The sequence below is a fragment of the Strigops habroptila genome, chromosome 4, assembly GCF_004027225.2.
Source record: "Strigops habroptila isolate Jane chromosome 4, bStrHab1.2.pri, whole genome shotgun sequence".
NCBI classification, from domain to species: domain Eukaryota; kingdom Metazoa; phylum Chordata; class Aves; order Psittaciformes; family Psittacidae; genus Strigops; species Strigops habroptila.
The window spans coordinates 53,509,381-53,534,378 of NC_046358.1; the positions used below are offsets into that span (position 1 = coordinate 53,509,381).

Sequence of the window (24,998 nt, forward strand, 5' to 3'; positions counted from 1 at the left end):
TCCTCACCTTCCACCACTGGCGAGAGTGTATGCTGGGACACAGTGGAAATCAAGTGCTGTCACACCTGTACTTATCCTCCCTTTTGACACCTCCTGGACAGCAGCTAGGCCTGGGACAGGAGATTCACCTGGCCTCTTCGTGCAGCGAAGAGCGTCCCTAAGGATGTGCACCCTCCCCGCCGGACCCTGCAGGCGCTCTCTCCCGCGCGGTACGCTGTTCGCTTCCCAGCTGGCGTGTCCCTGCGTCCTACTCGGTGTCCTGCGGCTCGGGGGCGGCCGCGGGGCCGCTACGTCCTTCCCGGGCGGGCGGGAGGGGACGAGGCCACCAGCTCCCGGCGGGACTTGGCCGGGGCGGGCGGTCTGAGTGCTCGTTAGTGGCGGACAAAGCCGCCGGCGTCACCTCAGGCTCCCGCCCCTGAGGGCTCCCCGGGGCAGGCGCCGGTCTCCTGAGGGGAGGGAGGTGTCGCCCCTCACCCGCGCCGGGGCGCCGCGCCTCCGGCGGCCGCGGTGGCGCTGCCGAGCAGAGCCGGGCGCTGGGCGCCGAGCGCCGGCCGCCAGCCCGCCCGCACCCCCTCCCCGGCCGGCTGGCTGGCTGTGCGCACGGCGAACATGGCGGCGGCGGTGGGGCGGGAGACTCTACCTGAGCACTGGTCCTACGGCGTCTGCAAGGACGGGCGAGTCTTCTTCATTGAGTAAGGGAGCGCCGGGGAAAGGGGTGGGGGGTGGCCCTGCTCCTGCCGCTGCCCGCTCGCCTTTCTCCCTCCCGCCCGGCCGGCCGGGGGCCGCACGCAGTCACTAACAGGTGCATGTTTTCCGCTTCTTCCTCCCAGCGACCTGACCCGCACCACCACTTGGCTGCATCCTCGCACCGGGGAGCCCGTCAACTCTGGCCACATGATCCGCTCAGGTGAGTGCCGGGGGTCGACGGGAGGGCTGCACCGCTAACGGCCGCTCCGCTCCCCCTCCGTACCCCCTCCCCGCAGTCAGCGGGGCACCTCGGGGCCGCGGGCGAAGTTCTCACCCCTCCTTCCCCGCTTTCTTTCTTTCTGTGTCTCTCTCTCCCCGCTCCCTTGCAGACCTGCCCCGCGGATGGGAGGAGGGCTTCTCGCAGGAGGGCGCCAGCTACTTCATCGAGTGAGTACTGCCCTGGCCCGCGCTGTCCTCCGGCGGCTGATGGCGGGGGGCGCTAGCGGCGCGGCCCCGGCCCGCCCGCGGAGACGCCTCAAGCGTCGCGCCGCTTCCGTTCGTCCTTGTGCCCCCCAACCCGGCACGTCCGCCAGTTTCATTAATGATCAACGCGAGGGAAGGTGACATCGCGGTGGGTGCGCGGGTTCGGCGGCGGATGGGGAAAGTTGGCTGCCGGGCGCGGCGGGATGTGTGATCCCCTGGCTGCCGCTCTCTCGCGGTGGCTAGCAACAGGTTTCCCCGGAGGCGGCTCTTCAGTTTGCTGGGGGTTTTGTGCAGTGGTGCCCCCCCTCTCTCCCCCGGTATTTCAAGTGCGGTTTGTGGCAGGTGGAGCGTCGCATTGCTGAGCGCGCGTCATGGTTGAAGGTGAATGGTTGTTTTTGGGTTTTGTTTTCAATGGTTCGTGGCTGTGGGTGCAGCACTGGGAAGTTTTGCAAGCAAAAAGCTTTTTCAGTGTTTCTTCGCAGAGACGGGGCTGAACAGATGGAGTTGCCTTGCCTGAGCTGGTGGTGGCCATCGTATCTTTCATGTAGCATATCTTATTCAGAGAACAGCTAAAAACTTGAGATGTGCTGCCTATTTAAGGCTCTTTTATTCCGTGAGGTGCAAGCAAGTTGCAGTAAAATAGGGTAATTAAAAGAACTTCTTTCAAACGTTACATATATAAGGCTTTTACAGATGCGAACACTGATGTAAAAGTAGAGGTTTAATCAAATCAGTAAAACTCTGTTACACCCTGGATATAGAGTTGTGTGTCACTTATGATGTCTTTGCATTTTCCTTTGGAAATCTGAGTGCGTGACAAATTCAATGAAACTGACAGAAGAGGATTGGGAATCACTCAGTCTATCTTATTGCTTCAGTGCAGAATTGGAGCAGTTAACCCAGGTATAGTCCCCTATAACTGCTGGCAGCTGTGTTGCAGATGTCTAGTTTTGAAATGCCTGCAGAACGTGCTCTAAAACCTTTGACCAACTTGAGGTTTTTAGTAAAGATCAAACTTCAAAACCATACTGGGCCAGGTGAAGGAGGAATTAACTGAAAACATCATAAAAAACCTCACATGGTAGGATGTTTATTAGATAAAATTCCCCATTATTCTAAAATGTCAGGTTTTTTTTTCCCTACAAAGGACAAAAATGGCAGTCAGTGCCTCTTTGGCTGAGCTAGAGAATTCCTTACAGTGCTGGTCTGGGCAGTTTATCCCTCAACTTGCGAACACGAGATAACAGCAAGGCATTGGAGAGCAGTTGAATACCTCTTATAGCATCCACCCTTTGACTGTGGCCAGTGTGTTGAAAGAAACGAATAGAATGTTCTTCTGGTTCCATAGGTGGCCAATGAAAATCTATATTAAGGTAACTGTAGAGTCTGTAAACAGATCCTACACAGGTACAGCAATACGAACTTCTTTCTTCTTTGTAGGAATACCTCTGTGTGATTTTCTATCCTTTCCTGAAGCTTACTAGTGCAATTTTAGAACAGCTTAGATGCTTTTTCACCGCTGCTCTATTTGGAAGACCATTCTCATGCCTTGTTTGTCAGGCAATTATGAGACTTTAAATTTCTGATTGTTAAATTATAGTTGTGTGCAGCGCATTGTCATAACTTGTGCTAATAGCATTCTTTAGCTTGGCCTGGGATTGCTGCAGGAAAGGCAATAAAGAATGGAGAGTGTATTTTACAGAGCAATTGGATAAACTTGACTATCTTTAACCAAGCAAACTTTTGTGAGGAGCAGCAGCAATTTTTTTACATAAATCTGTTCAGCTGTGCTACTTCAGACCAGAGATTCACCTGATATAGTATCCTCTTCAGCAGTAGTACTTCCCCCACAGCACTGCTCTAGCCTCTCTATTTTCAGCTCAGAGGCTTTCTGAGCCAAGTGGAATTTCTCAGTTTTTCTTCCATGAACATACTGAGCTACCCTTGTGCTCGTGTAAACATCAGCATCCTCAGATGAGGCTCTCTGTACCTCACTGCTCTGTTCCTTTTTCCTGTGTTGTTTCCACGTGATGAGTTCTCAGCTTACAGAGGAGGTTACTGGTCCTTAAATGCATGATTTCACACGTTGTACTATTCAGTTTTCTAGCATTCCAGCTCACAAACCCATGAGCTCTCCCATGTAACTACCCAGTCCTCCTTATACTGGTGATAATTTCCAGTCGGGTGTCATCCACAGAAATTTCAGGAGCACACTGTCACTCCATGGCTACTAATTTATTGAAGAGTGTCAGGGGGAATGCTACAGGTAACCCCTCTCTCTTGGGATAATTTCCACTATTAATACAACCTATTGTAGTTTTTCGTCTTTGGTCAATTTCTTTATGTATCTTATAAGTCTTATTTCTATTTTTAGTAGTATTATTTCTTTAATGAAATTATTTCAATTTTAAATGATTTCAATGTGAGACACAGTATCAAACATTTTATATAGGCTGACTCCACTTACATCAGTGATTTCTGGTACAGCAGTAATCAAAACATTAGATATAACATTGGATGTGAGCCATCTTTGACTTAAAATTAGTTAATTGTATGTCCATTTTGCATGTCTTTATTACTTTCTTTGGTACTATGGACAACCTTGAAACATCACATAATAGAGGTTTATAAGCTGGTCAAGCTTAATATCAAAACCAGGTACACTTTGCTTCCCTTTCCACATACTGGGAATTTGAAAATTTTCAGAACTCTGCTTCTGTGATAGAAGCTTTCCAAATGAATGAGCTCTGGTTTATAATGGTTTTAATGTGTTAGTGCTGTTCTATAGTTAAGCAGCTGTCCTGTAGTTTGAGGGGGACTATTTTCCATTTGGTTATTTAGTTGAGCTGTTTATCCAAAATCCCATCTCTTAGTTTTGTTTTGCTCAACTGAATAAACTGTGTTCTTTGTCCAGGCCTTTAAAAAGGACTCTCTCTCTAATTATCCTGTGGTTATTCTCTACACCTCTTGCAAAATTAAGTCATCTTTGTTGCATGTGAGTGAACAGAACCATACACTGGAGTGAGCTGTTTTGAGACTCTCAAGCAACAAAAATGCTTTCTTGGCTCTAAAAATTTCTCAGTTTTCTGTGTTTTAGGTTGTTTGCCTATTTGGGGAAGACACCCATGCTGACAGCACATGTGAATGCTATCAGTTGACTGACAGATCTTTCTGACATCTTTCTTTGCTGCTTTAACTTTTAAGATTGTGATTTATATTAGGAAGACATCTATGAAGCTACATTCTAGTTCTTCCCATATGCGTACATCCATGTCTTCCTGAATGATTTTCTCTGTTCTTATTATTCTTCAAGTTTTATTGATAGTGGCGAACTCTATTAGCGCAGTGCTTCATTTTATCCTAAAATCAGTAAATAAACCATTAAAAAAAATAATGTATAAACTGATTTTTCTGGATCTCCATTTAGTAGTTTTGGTAAAGTCTCTATGTCTAAGTGTCTCTATGTGTTTTCTGATTTTGAGTGCCAGGGAGAGTTTACGTTACTCTTTTCCATCTCTTCCATTTGTTTGTTTGTTTGCTGATGTTTTTAAAATATGTTGTGTTTGTTGGGCAACTGCTTTATGTTACCAGTCACTGCAGAAGGGTTATTGGTGAGCATATGTGGAATTGAATGAGAAATTGACAGTGCTTTCTCTGGTTTGTTTCTGGTAGTTGGGTTGCCGATGTGAAGTGGTAGGTGGTTGGCAGACTCTTTCTGGGGAAGGAGATGTGACATGCAAGGGAAATAGTGACTGATGGAAAAACAGTGCATGTATGCATTATAATGCAGGCTTTTGTTTCCATTTGCTTCTTATCTTTTTCTGATTATCCAGAAGACGTAGGGATGCTGGAAAGCTTGGGAAGTCTAGAATGTTTTTTTTGTTACCTTCTTACATCTTTGAAAGATTGAGATGAGTATTGGTGTCAAAGGAGCCATTATTCCAGTATTAGATACCTAACTGGCTTGTATTAAAGCATGTTAAAAAAAGTGTATTGCTGCTAGAGAGGTTGTTTTAGGATGCTGCCATAATATTGCACATCTCAAAGGTGATACTGCATTCAAATTGTAGCCTAAAATTAAGAACAAGAAAGCAGAAAACAGCATTTAAATACCTGAAGTTAACCCGTTGTTTATTTACGAATTTTTTTTTTTTTTTTTTTGGTCCAGCTTGGCCTCTTCCTTAGTTTGTAGTGGATGACCAACAATAAAACTTTTTATGAAATTGCCATTGTTCATAGCAATAGTGTGTAGCATTTTGCAACTGTTATTCTTTAATTCTTTTATTTAGATTTTACTGTGCTTAGGAAATATGAGTGGTATGTGTTTCAAGTAATTGGAAATAGTAAAAGAGCGAAGAACACCTGAATTGAGATCTGCCTTTGTATCTTTGATTCTGCCATGCCAAACGCATACATTCAGTACCAAGTCACTGAAAACTATACAAGGGCTCTGATTACCCGGTGTGGGCTATAGACGATACCCAACTGATGGTTATTTAATCACAGAAGCCCGAAGGGAAAGAGACCGTCTGGATTATTGAGTTCAGTCCTTTTGATTTTCTAAAAAGATTGCTTTATAATCTCATTAATAAATTTAATCAACAGGTTTTTTCTGCCCTGCAGAAATTCCTCTCTTCCCCATTCCTAGTTGGATGTTGAGGACTGTTTCTTTTTAGTGGCTGTTTAGGTGGGTTAAAGCACTACTTACTGTATTACTTACTTATGTGTTTCATGGCCTGTTGTAAACACAAATTATGTTTTTGTGTTTTTCTTGCTCTGTTTTCCATGATGGTTATCGCTGTACAAGCAAAAGATATTGGAACACTTAACTACTATAAGGAGTAGTGATGTCCTTCATCATGAGATCTTCAATATAGATTGTCCTTTGTGGTTCCTGAACCCATGTTTAGATAAAAGGTCTCAATTAGTGTTTAAGTAAATATATGAACCAATATGAAATCCACCTGTGAGGGGCTGGCCTATGAGGTATTTCACTTTGATGTTGCTGTGTATAACTAGTTTGAGTTGTGTGGAGTTCCTGAGGTGGAATATAAATTATGTAGTTGGAACCACATGAGAACTTCACCAACCAGGAGTGAAGATGTTTACATCATCAGTAAAATTTGAGAGTGGTCTGTGACAAAATGAAAGGACTTTGTGTGCTGCAAAATGTCATTGAGAAACTTTCAGGGAAAGAAGTCTGGACTGGTTCCACAGCAACGAGTAAAGCTCTAGTTTGGGTAAATCTTGATGGGCATCATCTGCAGCAATCCATAGGTTATGACTGGTTACTAGAATTCAATCAGGAGTTGCCCTTGAGGGGATTAGACTTCATTGAGATAATTTGTATGGGTAGAAAAGCGGATATGAAATGTGGAAGAAAAGAAGTGGAAGAAAAATGCTAGAACTGGCTTTTGTGTTGAAATAGGAGGGTAGGGAAGCTGTCCCATTCTGCAGTTCTGCAGAAGTGAGGGATGGTCTTGAGCGGCCTCTACTGGTTCACTGGCAGGAAATTAAGCAGCCAGAGAAAAGCTCCCACGATGCAGGTGAATCTGTGTTGGTGCTTATTGTTATTATTTTTTAATTTCTCATAAGACAGTGTTCCATTTGGGCAATGGCGAAAAAAAAGAACCATAGACAGTAACAGTAAATAGTATTGCTTGTATGAGTTTCTCTATATCTCTCTTCTTGTCCTTTGTTCTCTGGTTCTGGGCTTGATCAGACATCCTGTTTGATAAATTGTGTTCTCCTGGATAGTGAACAGAACTGAGCTGGGGATATTGGACCTGCTGGGTAAATAGAACAGCTCTGTTTCATTCAAGTGGTGTAAACAATTAAGTATCCTTTTTTAATGACAGTTAAAATGAGATATTTTAAATATATCTTCACTCAGTATATATCTTCACTCAGTAAAGAGTGAAGTAAATGCTGATAGATTTGTACTCAGGCAGAGACTGCTGATGATTGCAGACAGCGAAAGAAGTACTTTGTAGTTTAGCTCCCAGAATGGGGGAAAAGGGTATGCTTATGCTGCCTGAATTTCAGAGTGCCCTCTGGAAAAGCAAGCTTGGAACTGTGCACGGTTTGATTCAGCGATGTATATGAATGAAGAGGAACACTGTGTGCATTCCTTGCGGGAGGGAGGAGTGTATAAGGGTAGGTGCTGGGTTTTGTTTGTTTTTAAGGAAAGGCTGCATCAAAAAAGTACTTAGCTTGGTCTGTCAATCGTTGTTTGTCTTCCAAAATACACGTGTTGGAAAACTGAATTTTGACTACCTGGAGGCCAGCAAGGATAGCATACACTTTAAGCATAATTCCCATTAGCTTGGGATGTTTTTTTGAGTGTTGAACACTTCTGAAAATCAAAGTTGGCTGGGAAACAGAGGAACATTCTTTTGTTCTGGTTGGGATTATACGGCTTGCATGCATTGTAGCTCAGAAACAAGGGTATGAACTGGTTCTTCAGAGCTGCCAGCATCCACATTTTGTTCAGTATGCATTCTAGCTTCTTTAATGTGAATCTGTCTGTTGTTCATTCAGCCTCTTTGCCAACGTAGTGTCCGCTTCTGCTTTCATTGAACCTTTGCGCAGGTGAACATGTGCGTATGTTTTGGGAAGCTGCATGTTGCAGTGAGGGTTTCAATATTTCTGAAAATGTGTCTAAAATGTAGAGATTAAAAATAAGTACAGTTGTACTTAGTAGGTATTACTATAGTCTTAAAAATGTTTTAATAATATTGTGTTACATTTCAGACTGCTTTTAGAAGTGTGCAATAAGTCTACTGCATCAGATGAGGAAATAATCTATTCAACACTTTTAATTTTGTTTTATTTGTTACCCATTTTCTACCAGAATAGAGAGAATCTCAAATATTTGGGATAGCAGAATCTTGATATTAATACTACACGTTTTGTTGAATACTAGTGCTTCTTCAGTCTATCAGTAGCTGTTAAATGCTCTAGCAACTGGACCTAGCTAAAAGGATTACCTATCTGCAGGCAAAAATATCATGCAAGATGTTTTTTTTTCTATTTTATAATAATGGAGGAAACAAAAAAGTACCTTTTCCAGGCAAGTGTGGCAATACTAAGCAGTCTTAGCAAGTGCTTCAGTGAAGAGAGAAGTACATGCTGTGAAGTACATGGATGAGGTTTTTTTTTTTTTCTCCCAGGTTCTATGCCCTGGATTTTCCCAGCATCCTGTTTGCTGGAGAGGGGTTATACTAAAATGAGGGTTTTTTCACCTCACAACCGATAGTTGCCATCGTTTGCCATCATCTCAAATATTTACATTTCATTGGTATAGATTAAGTGTACTGCTTCAGTATTGTACTGCTGCGTCCCTGCAAAGGCCAACTTGAATAATGTGGTGTCACATTTACTTAATATCACATCTAATTCTATCCAGTATGACTGTACATTCTAATTTATTGTTAGATCTAATTTGTTTTGTCTTTGCCTCCTAGATATGCTTGTTTTAAAAGTTGTTTGTTTGGTGGTGTTTTATTTATTTATTTATTTATGACTTTGGCCAGGATAACGGTAAAGGATGGGGCTAAAACCTCATTTTATTTCTAATTGTCTTTTCCTGCAGCATTATTAGACAGTTTTATGAAGTCTGCTTTGAGATACTGTCCTTAGAAACAAAATTTTTAATTTAAAAGCAGATTTATAATTAAAATCTAAGAAGAACCTGGTTAAGTGCCCAACCCTTTTCTTTTTTTATTGCCTGCCATGTAGTATTTGGCAGGAACGTTGCTGACTTGTCTAGACAGGTATAAAAGCTTATTACCAGTACATAGTAGGTATGCGCTTTTCTGCCTGAAGTTTTCTGTGTAAACCCTTGTTTTCCTTATTGCTTATCTGTATCTTTAAAAGGTTTATCTTTAGTTTAATAGAAAATACAACCAAACCCACCAAAACTTCTGGAATGAGATTTGGATACACTGCTGAAACGAAGCATTTGAGTAGTACTAGATTTTATTTATAGTTCTTTGACAAGTGCGGACTTTTATTATATTTTTATTTACTTCCTAGAGGCCAAATATCCTGAACTAAGAGCAGAGTACTGAGCATTTTGAAAATATATGTTGATTCTGCAACATGCAGGTGATTTTTTTTTTTTTTTTTCCAGAAGCTCTGTATAGACTGGGATTGTCAAGTATGACTAAGCAGAAGAGCTGCTGTTAATTTTCTACTTTATTTAACCTGAAAAAATGTAGAGTTACTGGCTTTTTGCAAGCTGCAATTGTTTCAAAATGTCATAGTTTCACAGTCATCTTCAAACTGGAAAAATGCTTGAGCAGCAGCTTTCATTCAATTTCATGTTTACTCTCTTCTTTGCTCTTTGCACTTATTTCTCTGTCCTTTTTCTAGGCAGAAGAAAGACTCATTTTGATTAACGTAGGATATTGATATTAATGTAATGGAGAGAAATGAAAAACTAGAATTACTTTGTTTATCAAGCAGTGTAAATCAGAGTGCAAAAGGCAAATGTAATTTTTTTAAATAAGTGTCATTTTAGGCTGATTTTTAGGTGTTTTATATGCGTGCTCTGCGCGTTAACCTTTTAGGGCTTCAGTTCAATGCCTACTTTGGATCAAAGGAAAATAAATGAAGCTTATCCTAATACCTCGAATAGTAAATCTCTTAGATCTGTTTCAGCAGAATGTTTAAACACATCTGCAGACAGAACTATGCTAATGGGTGTGATTCACTATATATCATTTTCATTGGTTGGTCAAGAAGTGTTAGTAATATTTTCTTTATATTTTTCGGAAGATCAGGAGTTATAACATTAGCTGTTAGCATGGTAGGATAAGACTGGCAAAATCTAGGTGTAGATAGTTGTTCCACAGATGACGTGGTGGTTCAAAACCATGTTCAATTGCCTGGACTAACTTAAAATTGAATTAATAAAAATTAACTGCAAAATGGTGAAAACTCTTTATCTCAAAGAACAGTTATCACACACTTCATCTTTGTTGTTACCACCTCATGATCCTTTTATTATCCTTTTTATTTTTTATTTAAAGAGAGCACTTTGTGAACGTGCAATTTTTTTTTAATGTGAAGTTGTTGCTTGCTTTCCAGTTGAGACAATGATATTGTCAAGTGGCTTGAATAAATGTTTTTATTTCCTTCCTTGCAAATCATAGGTTGATGCTGTTCTTAAAATGCTGCTTTTGTGCTTTACTTTGTTAGTGCAAAGATTTATTCCTTCAGCACTGTGCATGTTATTACTCCCGGTATTGAAGTTTTAAATAGCCTGACCTTCATTTTGCTTTTCCAGTTAGCTATGTAGTGAGTTGCAGTTTGAGCTCATTTATATTTGAAAGGAGAATAAAAATTAATGACTTATTTTTACTTGCCTCATGGGAAATCATTGTATGAAATTCTTTTAATAAACAGGTGACAGGTATCAAGTTAGGCTTTGGTATGCTCCTTTAACAGTGTATTTAGTCCTTTCAGTTGAAATATGAAGTGATAAATCTTTACTTCATCATGGTGTTAGTATCAGTGTAATAGATACACTTCAGTGTCACTGGCTGTTTTTTCTCCTCTTAATGCTAACTTGTTTGGGAAGGTGGACAGTCTCCAGATAAAGAGTCTTGAGAGTTGCATTTCCATGCCTTTGGAGACTATTGAATTGTCTAAGGAAATATTGAAACGAGAATGGAGGAAGGATAATTGAAATTACTGAGGTCTATGACAGTGTCCTCTGACAAAAAAGTAAACCATCATTTGCTTTTATGTCTTTCAGTCAGAAGCAGTGTTCGTGTTGGATACTATAGATTGTTTCAAGTTTATGGGGGAATTACAGTAGCCCCTTCCCCTAAATCTATGTCCTCTTTCTGCAACTTTTGCTGCGTGAGTATTGCTTATAAGGAACCTCATGGTGTTTTGGTTTTTCCATTGACCAGGTGCAACAGTCAGCTACTGTGCCTGACATCCTTGTCATTTCACTGGTCAAACGTGTGGTTCTGGTAGCATAGGGGTAGCTGGGTAATGAGGTACCTGGAAAACTGGAGAAAAATATGAGCAGGCAAGGCTCAAGTGAACGATGGAGCTATATGTATCAGCCACTGCTGGGGAGAATTAATTCTTGAGTGAGTGGTGGACAGGATGTAAAACTTAGTAATGTCGAAGGGTTGGAAAGCATTGGTTTAAACTAGTTGCAAATAAACTATTAAATGGTATTGATAAATAAGGTGGGTTAAAGACAGAAACCAAGGAGGAAAATTGAAGTTTCTGTGTATGGATAATGTGACTTTTGCCTCACCAGAAAAGTAGGGGAGCTACAGGAGCCCAATTTTTTGCAGCTCATCTTCCTCCATGGACCTAATAGAAGAACTACAATTAGCAGTTTGAGGGGTCTCTCTGATTAACAGTGTGCTGTTCCTGTGTAACTGTGATAGGCAGACAGCAACAGCAGAAGCTGATGTAAACTGTGGTTTCTGGAAGTCAGATTAAGTGTTGCCTGAAATATTCAAAAGAAGTAGTTGTAGATTGTATTTTTAAGTAGTGAGTAGTGTGGCTACAAGAGTTTTTGAATTATTGATGTACAGAACAAAATTTTGTTTGGGTAGGGAGGTGAGAAGACTTGTAAATTTATGTTTAGGCTGTCAGATGGCTATTTCCTGAGTGGTAGACAAACTGCTTGTGAGGTAGACAAAAAATTTCTGTCTAATAATAAAACTTAGTGTTTGTGGGGAAATAGAGAGTCAGTAGAAGTTGGCATTAGTTGAACCGCTTCGTTATGTCTTCATAAATGAAATTCTATTTATGAAATATACTCTGCTTAACCACTGAAGTGCTTTTGCTTTTGGGTTTTTCTGAATTTTGTATGTGAAATCTTTCAGTGAATATTTCATGCCACACGTGTTTCCAGAAATGAATGTTTGTTGATCTGGTTAGAGGTCACAAAGCAACTTACATTGTGGCAGTAAATATGTGGGTTCCCCTTGCATTTCACTTCTGAAGTAAGCTAAAATAAAGTGTCTCTTGGTAGTATGTGATAAAAATGATACTTCTTTTTCTTTTGAGTGCTTCAGTTTATTTTAAGTAGTAAACCTTGATTTAATTTTCTATTTTCAAGCTGGTTTTAATCTAGAACCATGTAAATTTGTTCTTCCATTTCTAGTGAGCCATAAATTGCAAAGAGAAAAAGCAGTGTGTGTTCCTGGTTGTTTTTCTTCACTTCTGACATAGCTGTTAACTCAATTAGCTGAATAAGAAGAGGAAATAGTTCCTCTGTGCCTGCCCAGAAGCTAAAGCATTAAAGAGACTTTTGGAAATTGTTTAAAGGTACAAGAATTACTTTATCACCATATGTTATGGGCAAATTAAATTAACAAGGGTGATGTTAAAATGCAGAGTTTGCAATATGATAGGAAGGGTTTGTGTTGAAATAATCATGTATGCATACATTTTGAAAAGCTCCTGATATGGTCTCACATAAAGGTCTTAACAGCAAGCCTGGACACTTCGTCTGCTGTTAGGAAAAAACCAACCCCCACCCACCACACCACACCCCCCCTAATCCCCCCAGAATTTTAAAGGCTATATGTTAGAAGTTGTTATGAAAAATAATTATTAAAAATTAATATTATGATAATTTATCTTTGTGTCATTTTACCTGAGACTGCTTTTATAATGGCTTCCATTTTTAAAAAAGATGCAGGCCCCTCATCTTGGAAGATTTGGACAGTGAAGTTATTCCCTCTACTTAATCACTTTGTATCAAAATGCATTTATGTTAAAATACATTTGTAATGATGTAGCTAGCATCTCCTCCCCAGGAAAAAGCTCAAGCAGGTCACAGACTGTCTAGTGGAAGGTTTCTGTGTATCTCATGCTGGATAAATAAATCTTCTGAGAGATGAGCACTTGCTACCTTTGTAAAACAACATTATAAATATGCTACTTATGGAGACAAATGGCTTTGAGGAAAATTTCTGTAATGGATATTTTTCTTGATGCCAGGAAAAAGCAAGTTGTATCTCTTTTTGAAAAGTTTTGGAAAATGGTGGGAGCAATTCTGTCATAACTTTTTCCTGGAATTTATGCTGTTTCAGCTGTTAAAAGGTCAGTCAGAGATTTACAGTAAACTTTTAGCTTGCAGATGTTGTTCTGTTGTTTTCCTTTCATTTTTAAAGCATGGGCCTTTACCATTGATTGGGGTAAAGACTCTTTTCACTAACTTGATATTCAGATAGACTAGGGTTACTCTTACAGTGAAGCTTAGATTAATTTTTATGTTTTTAAGGTGGATAATCATGAGGGTGGCTACTTACTTGTCAATAGGTCTAACAACTAGAGGAAGGACTTTGTATTTATTCCTCTCCTGTCGTTTTTCAGATTGTCCTTTAAAGCTTTCTAGCTCTCAAGTTGATACTTTCTACACCCCACCCCCTGTGTTGAAAACAGTTTCTACAGGGCATGAAAAACAGCTGTAAGTTTAGGTAATGCTTCTCTGGAAATAAACTTTAAAAAGACTGTAAGAAAAGCAGGTTTTAGAGATGTTCTATTTTGGAATGCAGCTATTTGAGGGTTTGGAAAAAAGGTAGACCAACCCACTCAAATTGACTGCTGCTTAGTATATACTTAATAATGTGGGGTTTTTTGGTGGTTTTTTTTTTTTTTTTTTTTTTTATAGGCTTCTCTTTAGATTGCCTGCTAAAGAAGCTTATTCTAAATGTCACAGATTCACAGATGCCTTTTTGAAGTTGACTCGTATAAGAATATCCTGTATACTATGTTGTCTTAATTGCTCAGAGTAGCTGCAAACAACTAGGGGGCCTACAGCAGCTGAATACTTGCCTTCTTTACACAATTAGTACTAGGGATGGTGTAGATACTGCAACTGATGGGAAAGGGTTCCTAGTTTCAGGAGAACTGAGATACTTGTGACCTGTGCAATCAATGCTGTTTGTTTAAACATGCATACACTGAAGTGAAATCGTAAATGACAGACCTTCTTAGCATTTAAGTGCTCACGGCTTATGAGGAGTTATTTCCTGTAGGGGTTGGGAAATGGTGTTCTCTACCAGAATGGGTAGGCTGGTGCTCTGGAAAGGAGACTTGCTGAGTCAAGATGGGTGGGTACAGAGATTGAGAATTTCCTTCCAGGGTCAGAAGACAGAGAGACTAAGAGAGCTGCAGACATCCTAGGGCATCACTCTGTTAGTGATTTGGGATAAATTATGGAAAGAGGAATTTTTGTTAGTTAGTATTTTCCTGAGGAAGGCTGGTTGAAAAGGAAGCCTCACATGGCTGCATACTACTGACCGGAGACTTCTCCCTTCCAGTCTTAGGTGTGGCTTAACAGCTATTCTAAGGTAATAAGGAAACTTGTTGATTTCTTTTTCTCTTCTTCCCCAGCCCATACTGCTCCTTTTATATGTGTGTGTGCATACATGTTTTTCTTATATTCTGCAGGCAGTGGAAGAGAACTGCATACAACTGTATGAAGGACTGCAGTGTTGATGGGTTGGGATCTTGACCAGATAACTGGGTTTGTAGGTCTTCCTATGCCTTTGTTGGCTTTGTTTTACTGAGTGTCTGATAGTTAATTTTCCTTTTAGGTAGCAAAATGAGGATGTAGAAAATAGACACAAGCTAGGATAACTCTGGAAGGAAATGGTGATTTATTGGTTTAAAAAGGGATGGAAAGCTTTGTTGTATCTAAAAAAAACCCCAAACAAACCAAAGAAAGAAAAAAAAGCTGTTGGACTATAATACCTGGAAGAATGCAGCTTAATGACTCCTGATTTTCTTCCCTTTGAGAATCTTTACTGGAAATGCTGCATGAGCAGAATGATAAAAAATGCCTCAAATCCTACTGATTTCCCATGTTGTCATGCTGTGTTGGTAAACTCACCATAATCCTGTGTGGTTTCTGAACTGTCTGAGCATTTTTGCAGCATGGCTAGCAGGGCTTTGTCCAGAGGAATCTGCACTTATGTTCAGTGTCAGCGATGTGTGCGTTTCCATGACCATTGCGTGAAGTGTTCTATAATCTGGGGGCCCCAGACTGCTACAAATATATGGGCTTAATGCTTACATCTGACTCCTTACAGGAAGACTTGCATCTCAGCTACCTACAAACCAAGTTTTGAGAAAAAGAATCAGTGACACTTGACAAAAAGGATTTAATTTTTTAAAGTTTACATCTGTGCTCTTACAGGTAGGGTAACAGTGATTTCACTAAGGGTTGAATGACTGACTTTTTTTAAAAGACTTTCTTTTCATAACAAGTATTCCAAAAAGTTTTCTCGGAACTTGAAATTTCAGTTGTAAACTTTGAAAATACCTTTGTATAAACCAAACATGGATGGTTTCTGTCTGAAAAGAGGAAGTTTCAGATACTCAAATAATTAAAATGTTTTGTTGTTTTCTATTGTCTTACTATTCCAAGTGGAATTTTGGGTTTATAATAGCTTGTGAAAGTGTTGTGTGGGCTTTTCCTGTTTTTTAGCTGTTGCACTGAGGTAAAAATACTGATTGAATATCTTTCTGTCTGACCAAAATGCGGTGGGTTTTTTGTTTTCGTTCAGATTTAACACTTTCAAACTTGCCTATCCACTCCCGCTGCGCAGTGCTGCGTGTGCCCCTGCCAGCTCGCTCTCAGTGCTTGTCACGAGCAAGCATCCGTGAAGTATGGCCGTGCTCTGGGTTGTTGCAAATTAACTGGCAGCTGAAATATGGTATTCCTGTGCTTACAAACAATTGTTTCCTCCTTGAACTGTGTCTTTCAAACACAAAGTAACACCTTTCACAGCCGACTGTTTTCACAGGCGCGGGACGAGGGAAACAAGCTGTTAGTGACTATCCTCATGAATAATCTGGCAGGCTGCCCAAGCAGCCCGAATTGCCATCGGGTGGGAAAATGCAACCAAGAGCGATCTGTTAAAGAATGTGCTCTTAACTGTGCTGTATTGTAGATGCAAGATGTAGACGCAAGACTCCCCCCTCCCCTGGCTAGGCATTAAGATTTTAGTGCCTGGTGAGGTTTGGCCTCAGTTGAAAGGCTCTCTTAGTGTTTTCTCCTTTTGATTTGCTTGCAAACGAACCACTAAATTAATGTAATTTTTGGCAGACTAAGAGTTAAAAAGCAGCAAAAAGAAAACCTGTGTGAAAGATGCTGCTTTCAAATAAGGCAACTGAAGCCATCACAGTCACTTTTCTATTAACTGAAAAGTTTGTCGTGTGCTAGCTTTGCTCCATGGGAGAATAAATCTGCTTGGTAGTTGTCTGTGATTGTAGTTGTCTTTTGGTTTTCCTCTTATGTCCAGTGGTACATCTCTGAGAATCCATGATCTATGGGGATGAGAGTGAGGCAGCCTATTGTTGGAGATGTCAAAGTGCACAGATATTTCCCAGTGGAATTGTTTTTGCACATATTCTTTAATGTAAGATTCAAACAGCGTAGATTCCGCTTTCAGGAATGTGCTGAAGTGACAGTGCTCTGTTCCCAGAACAGCTTTCACCAGGAATTTGATTATGCTTAGGTTTACGGGAGTGACCAGATGCTCTCATACTAACGCTCAAAAAAAGGAAAATGAAAGAACCACATAGAGAAACTGGGTTCAAGCACTCGTGGAAACTCTGAACAATGCCTGCAGTTCTAGTTTAGCTTATTATGAGCTTTCCTTTCTCATTTTAGTTTCAAAATAAGCCCCGAGTAATACAGTCTTGTTTTAAAACTTCAGTTGAAAAAAACGAGGGTGGGCTCTGCAGGGTTCTGCTGTGCCACAAGAGGGCGTTTTTGGTGCCAACTCTGCAACTTCTAAGGAATAAATGTGCTTTTAAATGTCTCACTTTGGATGAATTAATCTTGAAAAACAGAATTGAAATGATGCATCATTTCTCCAAGCTACTTAGTTTCATAATGAAGAAAGTTTGAAATCTTTGTTTTCCTAGTTTACATGGAATTGTTGAATGGTTTTTGTAATTACGTAAAGCCTGAGAATTCATAGTAGAATTGTGTTAGATTCAGTATTTTGTGCATGGTGAAGTTTATTTAAATGATATGCCTAGTGTTGATTGCAATGAATGAAGTTGGACATTGAAGAAAATAGGATGCTAGAACTGTTTTCCTTTTAGAACGAGTAACTTAAAGTGGTTCAGTGTGGAAGATTGTGATTATAAGAACAGTTTATCCTTTTGTTCTGTTTATATGAAATACAGGAGTAATGAAACTAGATGATATGTACTGTAAATATGGCAATATGAAGTACTTCAAATAGTGCAAGATATCATCATGGTGTTTTGTAGAGTTTGCATTTTATCACTGAAGATCAGTGATTCTGTAAATGAGAGAAAAAACGGTGTGTAGTAAGTTCAACTTGCCAATCAGTTCAGAGATGCCCACCCTTTGTAGTGGGACAAGCCACAGTTTCAGTAAGCCCTAGAAGACCTATCTATGCCAGTTGCTTCCTCCGTGTGCATGAGGATGTCTGCATGAGATTGCTTCATCACAAGTGCCTGGGACGTGCATGTGCCTGTAACCTGTGAGTGCATATCCTATTAACAACATGGAGGTGTCCTCCAGCGTGGGCCTATCTCAGGTGAGAGACTACATTCATGTACTTCAGTTGTTTATCTTGATTCTGAAACCTGTCATGTGATAAGGGGGCTGTTTACTCATGAAAGAGAGTTGCAGGAGCAGGATGCCAGAAGAGTTACCCAAGTTGGAATACGCCTGCTTTTGAGCATTCGTCAGGAAATATGGCTGCAAGGAACAGCATATAAGCCAGATGAATTGTTCTGGCAGGTTCAGTTTGTTATGCCAGCTCAACTATTCTTCAGGGGCTTTCCAATCTCACTGAACACAAAACATAATTGTGGTAGGATTTTGTTTGTTTGTTTGTTTTGTAGAATGTGGCAATTTAAGCCTTACAAACCATTGCTTGTGCTCTTAGGTTGGTGGGCCAAACATAGGATGAAGACATTAACAAATGGTAGAAAAACAAGATAGAGAATTTGGAAAGTTGATCCCAAAATTCTGCCTGCAGCAAAATTTGGCTAGATGGTTTTAATGTAATCTTTTGTCCACCAAATTCACATTAAAATAAAAAAATAACATTAATAACCAACCCGTGCATTATTAGCTTCAAAGATAATATGTCTCTGCCTGTAAAAACTGAAGTTATGGAAATCCCTTTAGCTTTATTTACTTCAGTCACTTGGCATTTTTTTGCTATTGTGTTAACATACTAAAATACTCCAATTCATACATCAAAATTGTACTGAAATTGTGCCTTTAAAAGTCAGCAGTATGCTCTGCATCAGGAAAACAGACAACTGTGTTTTCGTCATTTGGTTCTGCATCATCTCTGCATGATAATTTGAAGGATGGTTGAAGCCTTCTGAATACTTCATGTGGAGGGGTATGGTGACACTAACAATTTTTGTACATCAATTAAATAATGTGGATGCTTGTTCTTAATAATGCTATTCAGTTAGATTTGGCATGGTTTGTTATGGGAAACATTAATTCTTCTGCTGATGTAGTTTTCCATTGGGAATTTTTAAAATTGTGTTGTGTATTTTCCCTGAGATTTATGTGCTTTTTTATATGATGTGCCTGGTTTCATGGCTGGCTTGCCAATAATCAGATTACTTCATTGCTTTTTTTTTTTTTTTTTTTTTTTTTGAACAGGATTCTGCAGTGCTCCTTCATTTGAGGCTGTTAAAGAATTTTAATCTTTTTGCAATAAGAAGGTGCAAGTGCTGGTAACTCCTGTTGTTTACCCTTAAGGATGAGAGTTTCAGTCACTAGAGTTTATTAACACTAGGTTGGCAATTAAAAGCATTTTACTGATTTCTATTTTTAAACCTTTCTAGCTTGTTTTTGCATAGAAATGCAAAAATAGCTATTTCCAAACTAAAGCTCTATTCTTTTCACAGTATTAGGGGCAACAATCAAAAACCTAGAAAATTGCTGAGGATTTGAGCTAATACCTGCTTTTAGAGAGACTCCGTTAAATGAATAAAGGCCAAGTATTTGCAGTCTTTGGCTAGCCCTTCTTGGATTTATAAAGCATGTTCATATAAAAAGTACTGTCATAATTGGCAGCAAGTAATTATTGTTTTGAAAGTCTTAATTGAGGCTTGGATTGGATTACTCATGGAATCTCTGTTGTTTTCCTCTATAAATTCTGCTATAAATTGGTGTTGAACTGCAGGGGAAGCTGGTAGAAGTCCAAAGGTATACACCTATGCAAGAGATGTACTTGCCTGCAGATACATACGTGACTTGGAACTCATATTGCCAGTAAAACACTTTTGAAAAACCCTTCTGTTCTAAATCTAGAGTCTGGGAAGTATGACAGGTTTTGCTAGCTGTATTTAAAAACAAACATACCCTCCCTCTTCCCACACATGCACGTGTAGAAATGACAGAACTTAACATTTGCCCCAGCGTAGAACTATAGAACTTGTCTCCATACACATGAGGAAAAACCATGCTGGATTTGTGGGAAACAAGACATTAAATGTATTGGCAGAAGTCATGTTTTGGATGGTAAGCTTTTTCAGAGATGTTGCTAGTATAGTAAATATTTCCAGTGGAGACCTATCCAACAAATCAAGCAGTAGATTCCGGGGAAGTTCCGTTAAAACTTCATTGTTACTTCAGATTAGTAAAGCTCTTGGATAGTACGATATAGGGCCTTTTGTAGTGTAAAGTATTTGCAGTCAGCCTTATTCAGACAAGACAATGATTGCTTTTGTTTGCATGAGTAATGTAAATGGCACTTTTCAAGTAATGATGTTTAACTTCTGGTGCCTTCAGAATGGCTTTGGAAAATAATATCTTCAGCTAAAATGGTGGATTGTTGAATAGATTGTAATCTATAGGCTGAATATTTTTCATAATAGTTTGAGAATTATACCATAACTTCTTTAGAAAATCATTTGTTTGAAACATCTTAAGTCATACATGTTTTTTATGTTTTTGAACTATTAGAACAATGAATGGTGTGTTTATGTGCTGCCCAAGAAACTTTTATTTGTTTGCAACATGTTTCAGGAGAGGGAAATAATTGTGGAGGGTTGTGTACGGAATGTGAGTGACTGTTCCTAAACATAAGATGTTTGGACATGAGCTTTTCCAAGAAATTGTTATGAGATTACTGAGCTGTTTACTGGTCTGTGAATGAGTAAACATTAGTCTCCACTTCACTTTTATGATTACTATATTACTTGGTGTTGAAAAAAATACAGTAGTGATCAAAGCAAACAATGTAGCATTATAGGATATGAGTAGAACTAGTCTACTTTGTGGCTTAAAGCTGGGGCCAAATCATTAATTTGGCCACGATGCACATGTTCTACTTGCAGTGCTTTTGAATATGTCATGTGCTGACATTCTGTTGTGGACAAAATCAGTGTAGAGAGCACAATACTTAACCATGGGCATCGCACTTCTGAAAAATCCTCTATGTGTGAGAGTTCCTTTATGTCCAGGGTTTTAAAAAGGAGAAAGTAAGGGAGAACAGTTTTATTTTACCTGTAGAAAATATCCATTTGACTGGAACTAAATATTTTTGTGTGTATTCCTTAAATATACAAATGGCTTGCAATTTCCACACTTGAAGTAATAGAACAAAACCAGAACAATTAATAACACCATATATATCAAAGCTTTGCTTCTTTATAAAGTCTCTCCTATAAATACTTAATAACTAGGAGAATAATGAAGTCGTTAAAACCAATAAAAGTTGTTTTTTGCAACTTCCTCTATGAGGGTGGTGAGGTGCTGGAACAGGTTGCCGAAAGAAGTGGTAAATGCTTCATCCTTGGCAGTGTTCAAGGCCGGGTTGGACAGAGCCTTGGGCGACATGGTCTGGTGTGAGGTGCCTCTGCCCATGGTAGGGGGGTTAAAACTAGATGATCTTAAGGTCCTTTCCAACCCTAACCATTCTATGAATCTATGAATCTTTTCCTTTATATGAACTTTAAACAATAGTCTTTCAAGTATGCGGAGTGTGCTGACAGTTGTGAGAAACGGGGAACGCTTGGCTGTCAGAGTTCTGTGTTGTAAGACAGGGTGTTTTTTAAAGGAAATACAATTTCTGGTCTATGTAGAAAATATTGTACTTTAACATAGCCAAACATCTTGATAAAGAGTTTTCAGGCTATGTGGAAATTGTAGCAAGGCCTGTGGCTGCCAGTACAGTTCTGTTTTTATTTTGAAAAGGTCCAGAATAAGTGAATAAGGGACAGAAAGATATTTGGGGAACTGTCTTAAAACCAATATTTTTCTGTTTTTAATTAAGCTTTGAGCAGTTTTTATTTATGCTTGTTATGTGTTTGTACGCATCTCTGTTGGGAAAAATGAAGTGAAAGTGGGAGGTATATAGAGTAAGATTTATTATCAGGCAGAGTATTTGTTATTCTCTGTTTGCTTCTTGTTTGGGCTCCTCCCCCATCCTCTCCTCTCCCACCCCTTTTAGATTCCTCTTCTCTCTCTCCCCCCCAGATTTTTTTGATTAATAATTTTTTAAACAATGCCATCAGTGCCATTCCAAACTAGGTATGTTTAGACATCTTTTTCTTCAGTGTGGTGACTAAATGTTGTTTTTTCTTTTTTTTTAAGTTTGAACCAACTCTAAATATTCTGGGTGACTTTGTTACAGATGCAATCAAATAGTCAGATTATAATTCCGTGTACTCTTCCCATGTGTATTTGGAAATTACACAATGTGTAATGCCTTCTTTTTTAAAATTCTTTCCAAGTTGGAGTCCTGCTATACATGACTACTGTACTCCCTGGTGACCTAGCACAAGCTGCCATCCTGCCTTAGAAAATGGGTAAATGCTGCTTGGCTAGGTGTTCTTGTGATACCAATTTAACCATTTAAAATGAGTTTTCAGATTTGGCATCGATAGTTCTAATGGTGTCCACTTCCTTTACGTTCTTGGACATTACTAACATAATCTGATCCTGAAGGCTCTAATCTAACAGAAGGTAGCGGAAGAAAAGCATTTCTGGGGCAACTTCATCTATCTTAAAGTTGACATCTAAAGTGTTTTCTTTTTTACATTATTGTTACTATTTCAGAGTGGGTAGTTGCTTCTGTGGGTAGTTGTGTTGTTACATTTCGAGGGGTTTTCTTATTTAGTTATGATAGTGTCTGCGATTAATCAAAGTTTTGATCCTAAATAGAGCCTGAACACAGATTCAGATATTGTGCTGCTTTTCAATGTTCCATTTGGCTCTAAAACATATTCTGTCTGTAAGCTGTTCAACAAAGTCTCTAGTTTGCTTCCAATTTGTGACAATAGCAGCTATGAGCTTTCAGATTCCAAACAGCTAATAAAATACTGTCAGCGGGAGTATCTAAGTGAAAGACAAAGAACTAGAGTTATAAAAGTCAGAAAATCCATGAATAAAGCATTAAGGGTACTGCAGTACCTATTTTGGAAGTTACATTATTAAAAGACGTTTCTTCATTTTTTCCTTCAATAGTTGTCTTTGTTTACCTTTTTCAGGTTATAAAAGTATGGGGAAAAGAACCAAGACTTTTGCAAGCAACTGATGTTGAGTAGTTTTGTACTTTTGTCTTCTGTTTGGTACCATTTCCCAAGTCCGCTGCCCGCACTCCATCCTAGGCGTGTGCATTGTTTATTCTGAGAAGTTTTAAATGGTGCCCTGTAAAGTTTCTTCTTGCTTCTTAAAATTTGGAGTGAATATCTTTCTTAGGTTACTGATTTTATTAGGAGGCTATTTGCTTGGTCGAAGTAGTTGCTGCCACCAGAAAGTGGGCTACTTGTATGCAGCGTGTGGGAGTGGAAGAGTCAAAGGAATTAACATGTGCCTGTTTCTGAGCATTTCTGTAGAAACAAAGGACAAGAAAAATAAATGATGTGCCTTCACCACTCCGGGTCATTAAAGGTCTGATCTGAAGCTTGCAGGTTCTGGTGAGTTCTGGATTACTGCATGGCTGAGTTAGAGGCCAATTAATTCAGCCTCTTCACTTTCATTAGAAGAAAAAGGTGTGAAGTCCTATCGTGATTGCTGTGGATGAGAGGAACATGAATTGACAAGCTAAATTTCATAAAGGGCTTTAATTAATCTAAAAATGAGCTGTCAATGAAAGGGGTGCTAACATTTCTGCTGTGTCTTTGCAGCCCTTTCCTGACCAGTCCTGGAACACTTTTTTAGCAGTGTGATGCTCCAGCTCACTTCTGTGATCTAGCTGAAATACACATCCTATAGGAGACTGATTTCAGCTACGTAACTTGCCCTTCACTTTGCTGCATGGCTACACAAGCACCACTGCTGATGGAGAGGAGGCATGGGGAAGGCAGGAGGTGGGATTGTTCCTTTCAGGAGCAATGGGATCTTAGTTGGACTTAAGCTCTTTAGAAAATTATGCATTCAGTGGAACTGCATGACAGATAGGAATAAGTAGAGCACATCTTAGAGATTTAGACCTCCCAAGAGATTAGACATTCCTTGAGACAGCTCTCCTTTAAGAGTTTAGTTTATATACTTCCCAGCTGAAGTAATTTATTTTATGTTGATTTTTTTTTTTAATTCACTTACTTAAAATACCTCTTACCTAACTTTTGTTTTTTATGCCTGTCACATTCCTGAGCAGAACTAAAATAGCTCCAGTCAGATAAAAACAATGTATAATTAAAGTTAAATAGTTTTATCTGTGAAAGCTTACCCTGGATTTCATGTGAATTTTGCAATTAAGTTATTATGCCAAAACTCCTTTGACAGAGAGAGGAAAAATTAGCCATTTACTAAATGACACATATGTTGGCATTGTTGGAAGAGCATTAAGCTTTGAATTGGGTAAGAATTGGGCACTTTGCAAATGCTTATAGATAATGTCTTGTGGAGTTTTGAATACAGATTTTTATGCATGCTTTTAATGTAATTTAGGCTTTAAAGTACCATTTATGGAGTCTGCATGTTATATAAGGATATATGGACACCCAGGCTAGATCACTGATACGTTCTGTTAAATATTTGTGGGACGTAGACTTCCTCAGGGACATGTGATAGTGTTTGGCACTTGGTTTGTTTTGCTACCCTTTAAGATTGGGAAACTGAGTAAATTTGCAAATACTAAGCCATTGCTTTGGTGCATGGAGAGTTAGTTACTTTTGTAAAAAATTGGATGTTTTTGTCCTTTTTTCCAAACAAGGAGTACAAAGGAACATTCAAATCTACAGCTGTGGTGGGAGGCTGCGGTTTCTGCAGGGACACCACGTACATTCCATCTCATGGAATGCACTTGGTATGACATTTAACAAAACGTGTTGCTTAACAGCTTCAAGAAAGACTGTCTTAATTGTAAAGATGTATGCAATGGGAGCCCTTCCTGCAAGATGACATGCCTTTCCTACAGTTCAGCGGGGGACATTTATTGCCAAGGTAGAGAATGGGACTGTGATGCTGGAGAGTGTTCTTGAAGTATTTGTGGTTTAAACCAAATAGAAGGAGGCATGCTCCTGTGTCTCCCAGAAGGCAGAAGGATTACCTGGCCATATATAGTTCCTGGTGAGCAAATTGAAATGATTCATTTAAATAAGTAAGATGAATAGTTTATTGTTCTTCAAATGTTTATGTAGCCATGTTGAAAACTGCAGCTAATCTGCAATCTTCTACTGTCTGCTTTTTATGCTAATATGGTGTTATTTGCAAAGATCTAGGAAGAAAGCCTGTTATTGGGCTTATTGATCTTTACGGTATTGACTGGCTGCAAAATAGTTTCCGTAAATGGCAATCAAACTGATATTTCCAACTTGAGGTGGTGAATTTGGATGTTGTCCTACTTCTATTTCTCAATGAAATCCAGCAA

General features: G+C 39.3%; 1 protein-coding gene across 2 annotated transcripts in view; it reads left to right on the forward strand.

Moving 5' to 3' along the window:
• The first annotated feature begins 514 nt into the window (after positions 1 to 514).
• Positions 515 to 24,998, forward strand: part of PLEKHA7 (pleckstrin homology domain containing A7) — a 154,933-nt gene continuing 130,449 nt past the window's right edge. For both annotated transcript variants that reach the window (XM_030481372.1, XM_030481373.1), the window contains exons 1-3: positions 515 to 692; positions 831 to 907; positions 1,077 to 1,134. In XM_030481372.1, the coding sequence (XP_030337232.1) occupies positions 610 to 692; positions 831 to 907; positions 1,077 to 1,134 (218 nt within the window). In that variant the 5' untranslated portion in view covers positions 515 to 609. The remainder of the gene's footprint in view (positions 693 to 830; positions 908 to 1,076; positions 1,135 to 24,998) is intronic.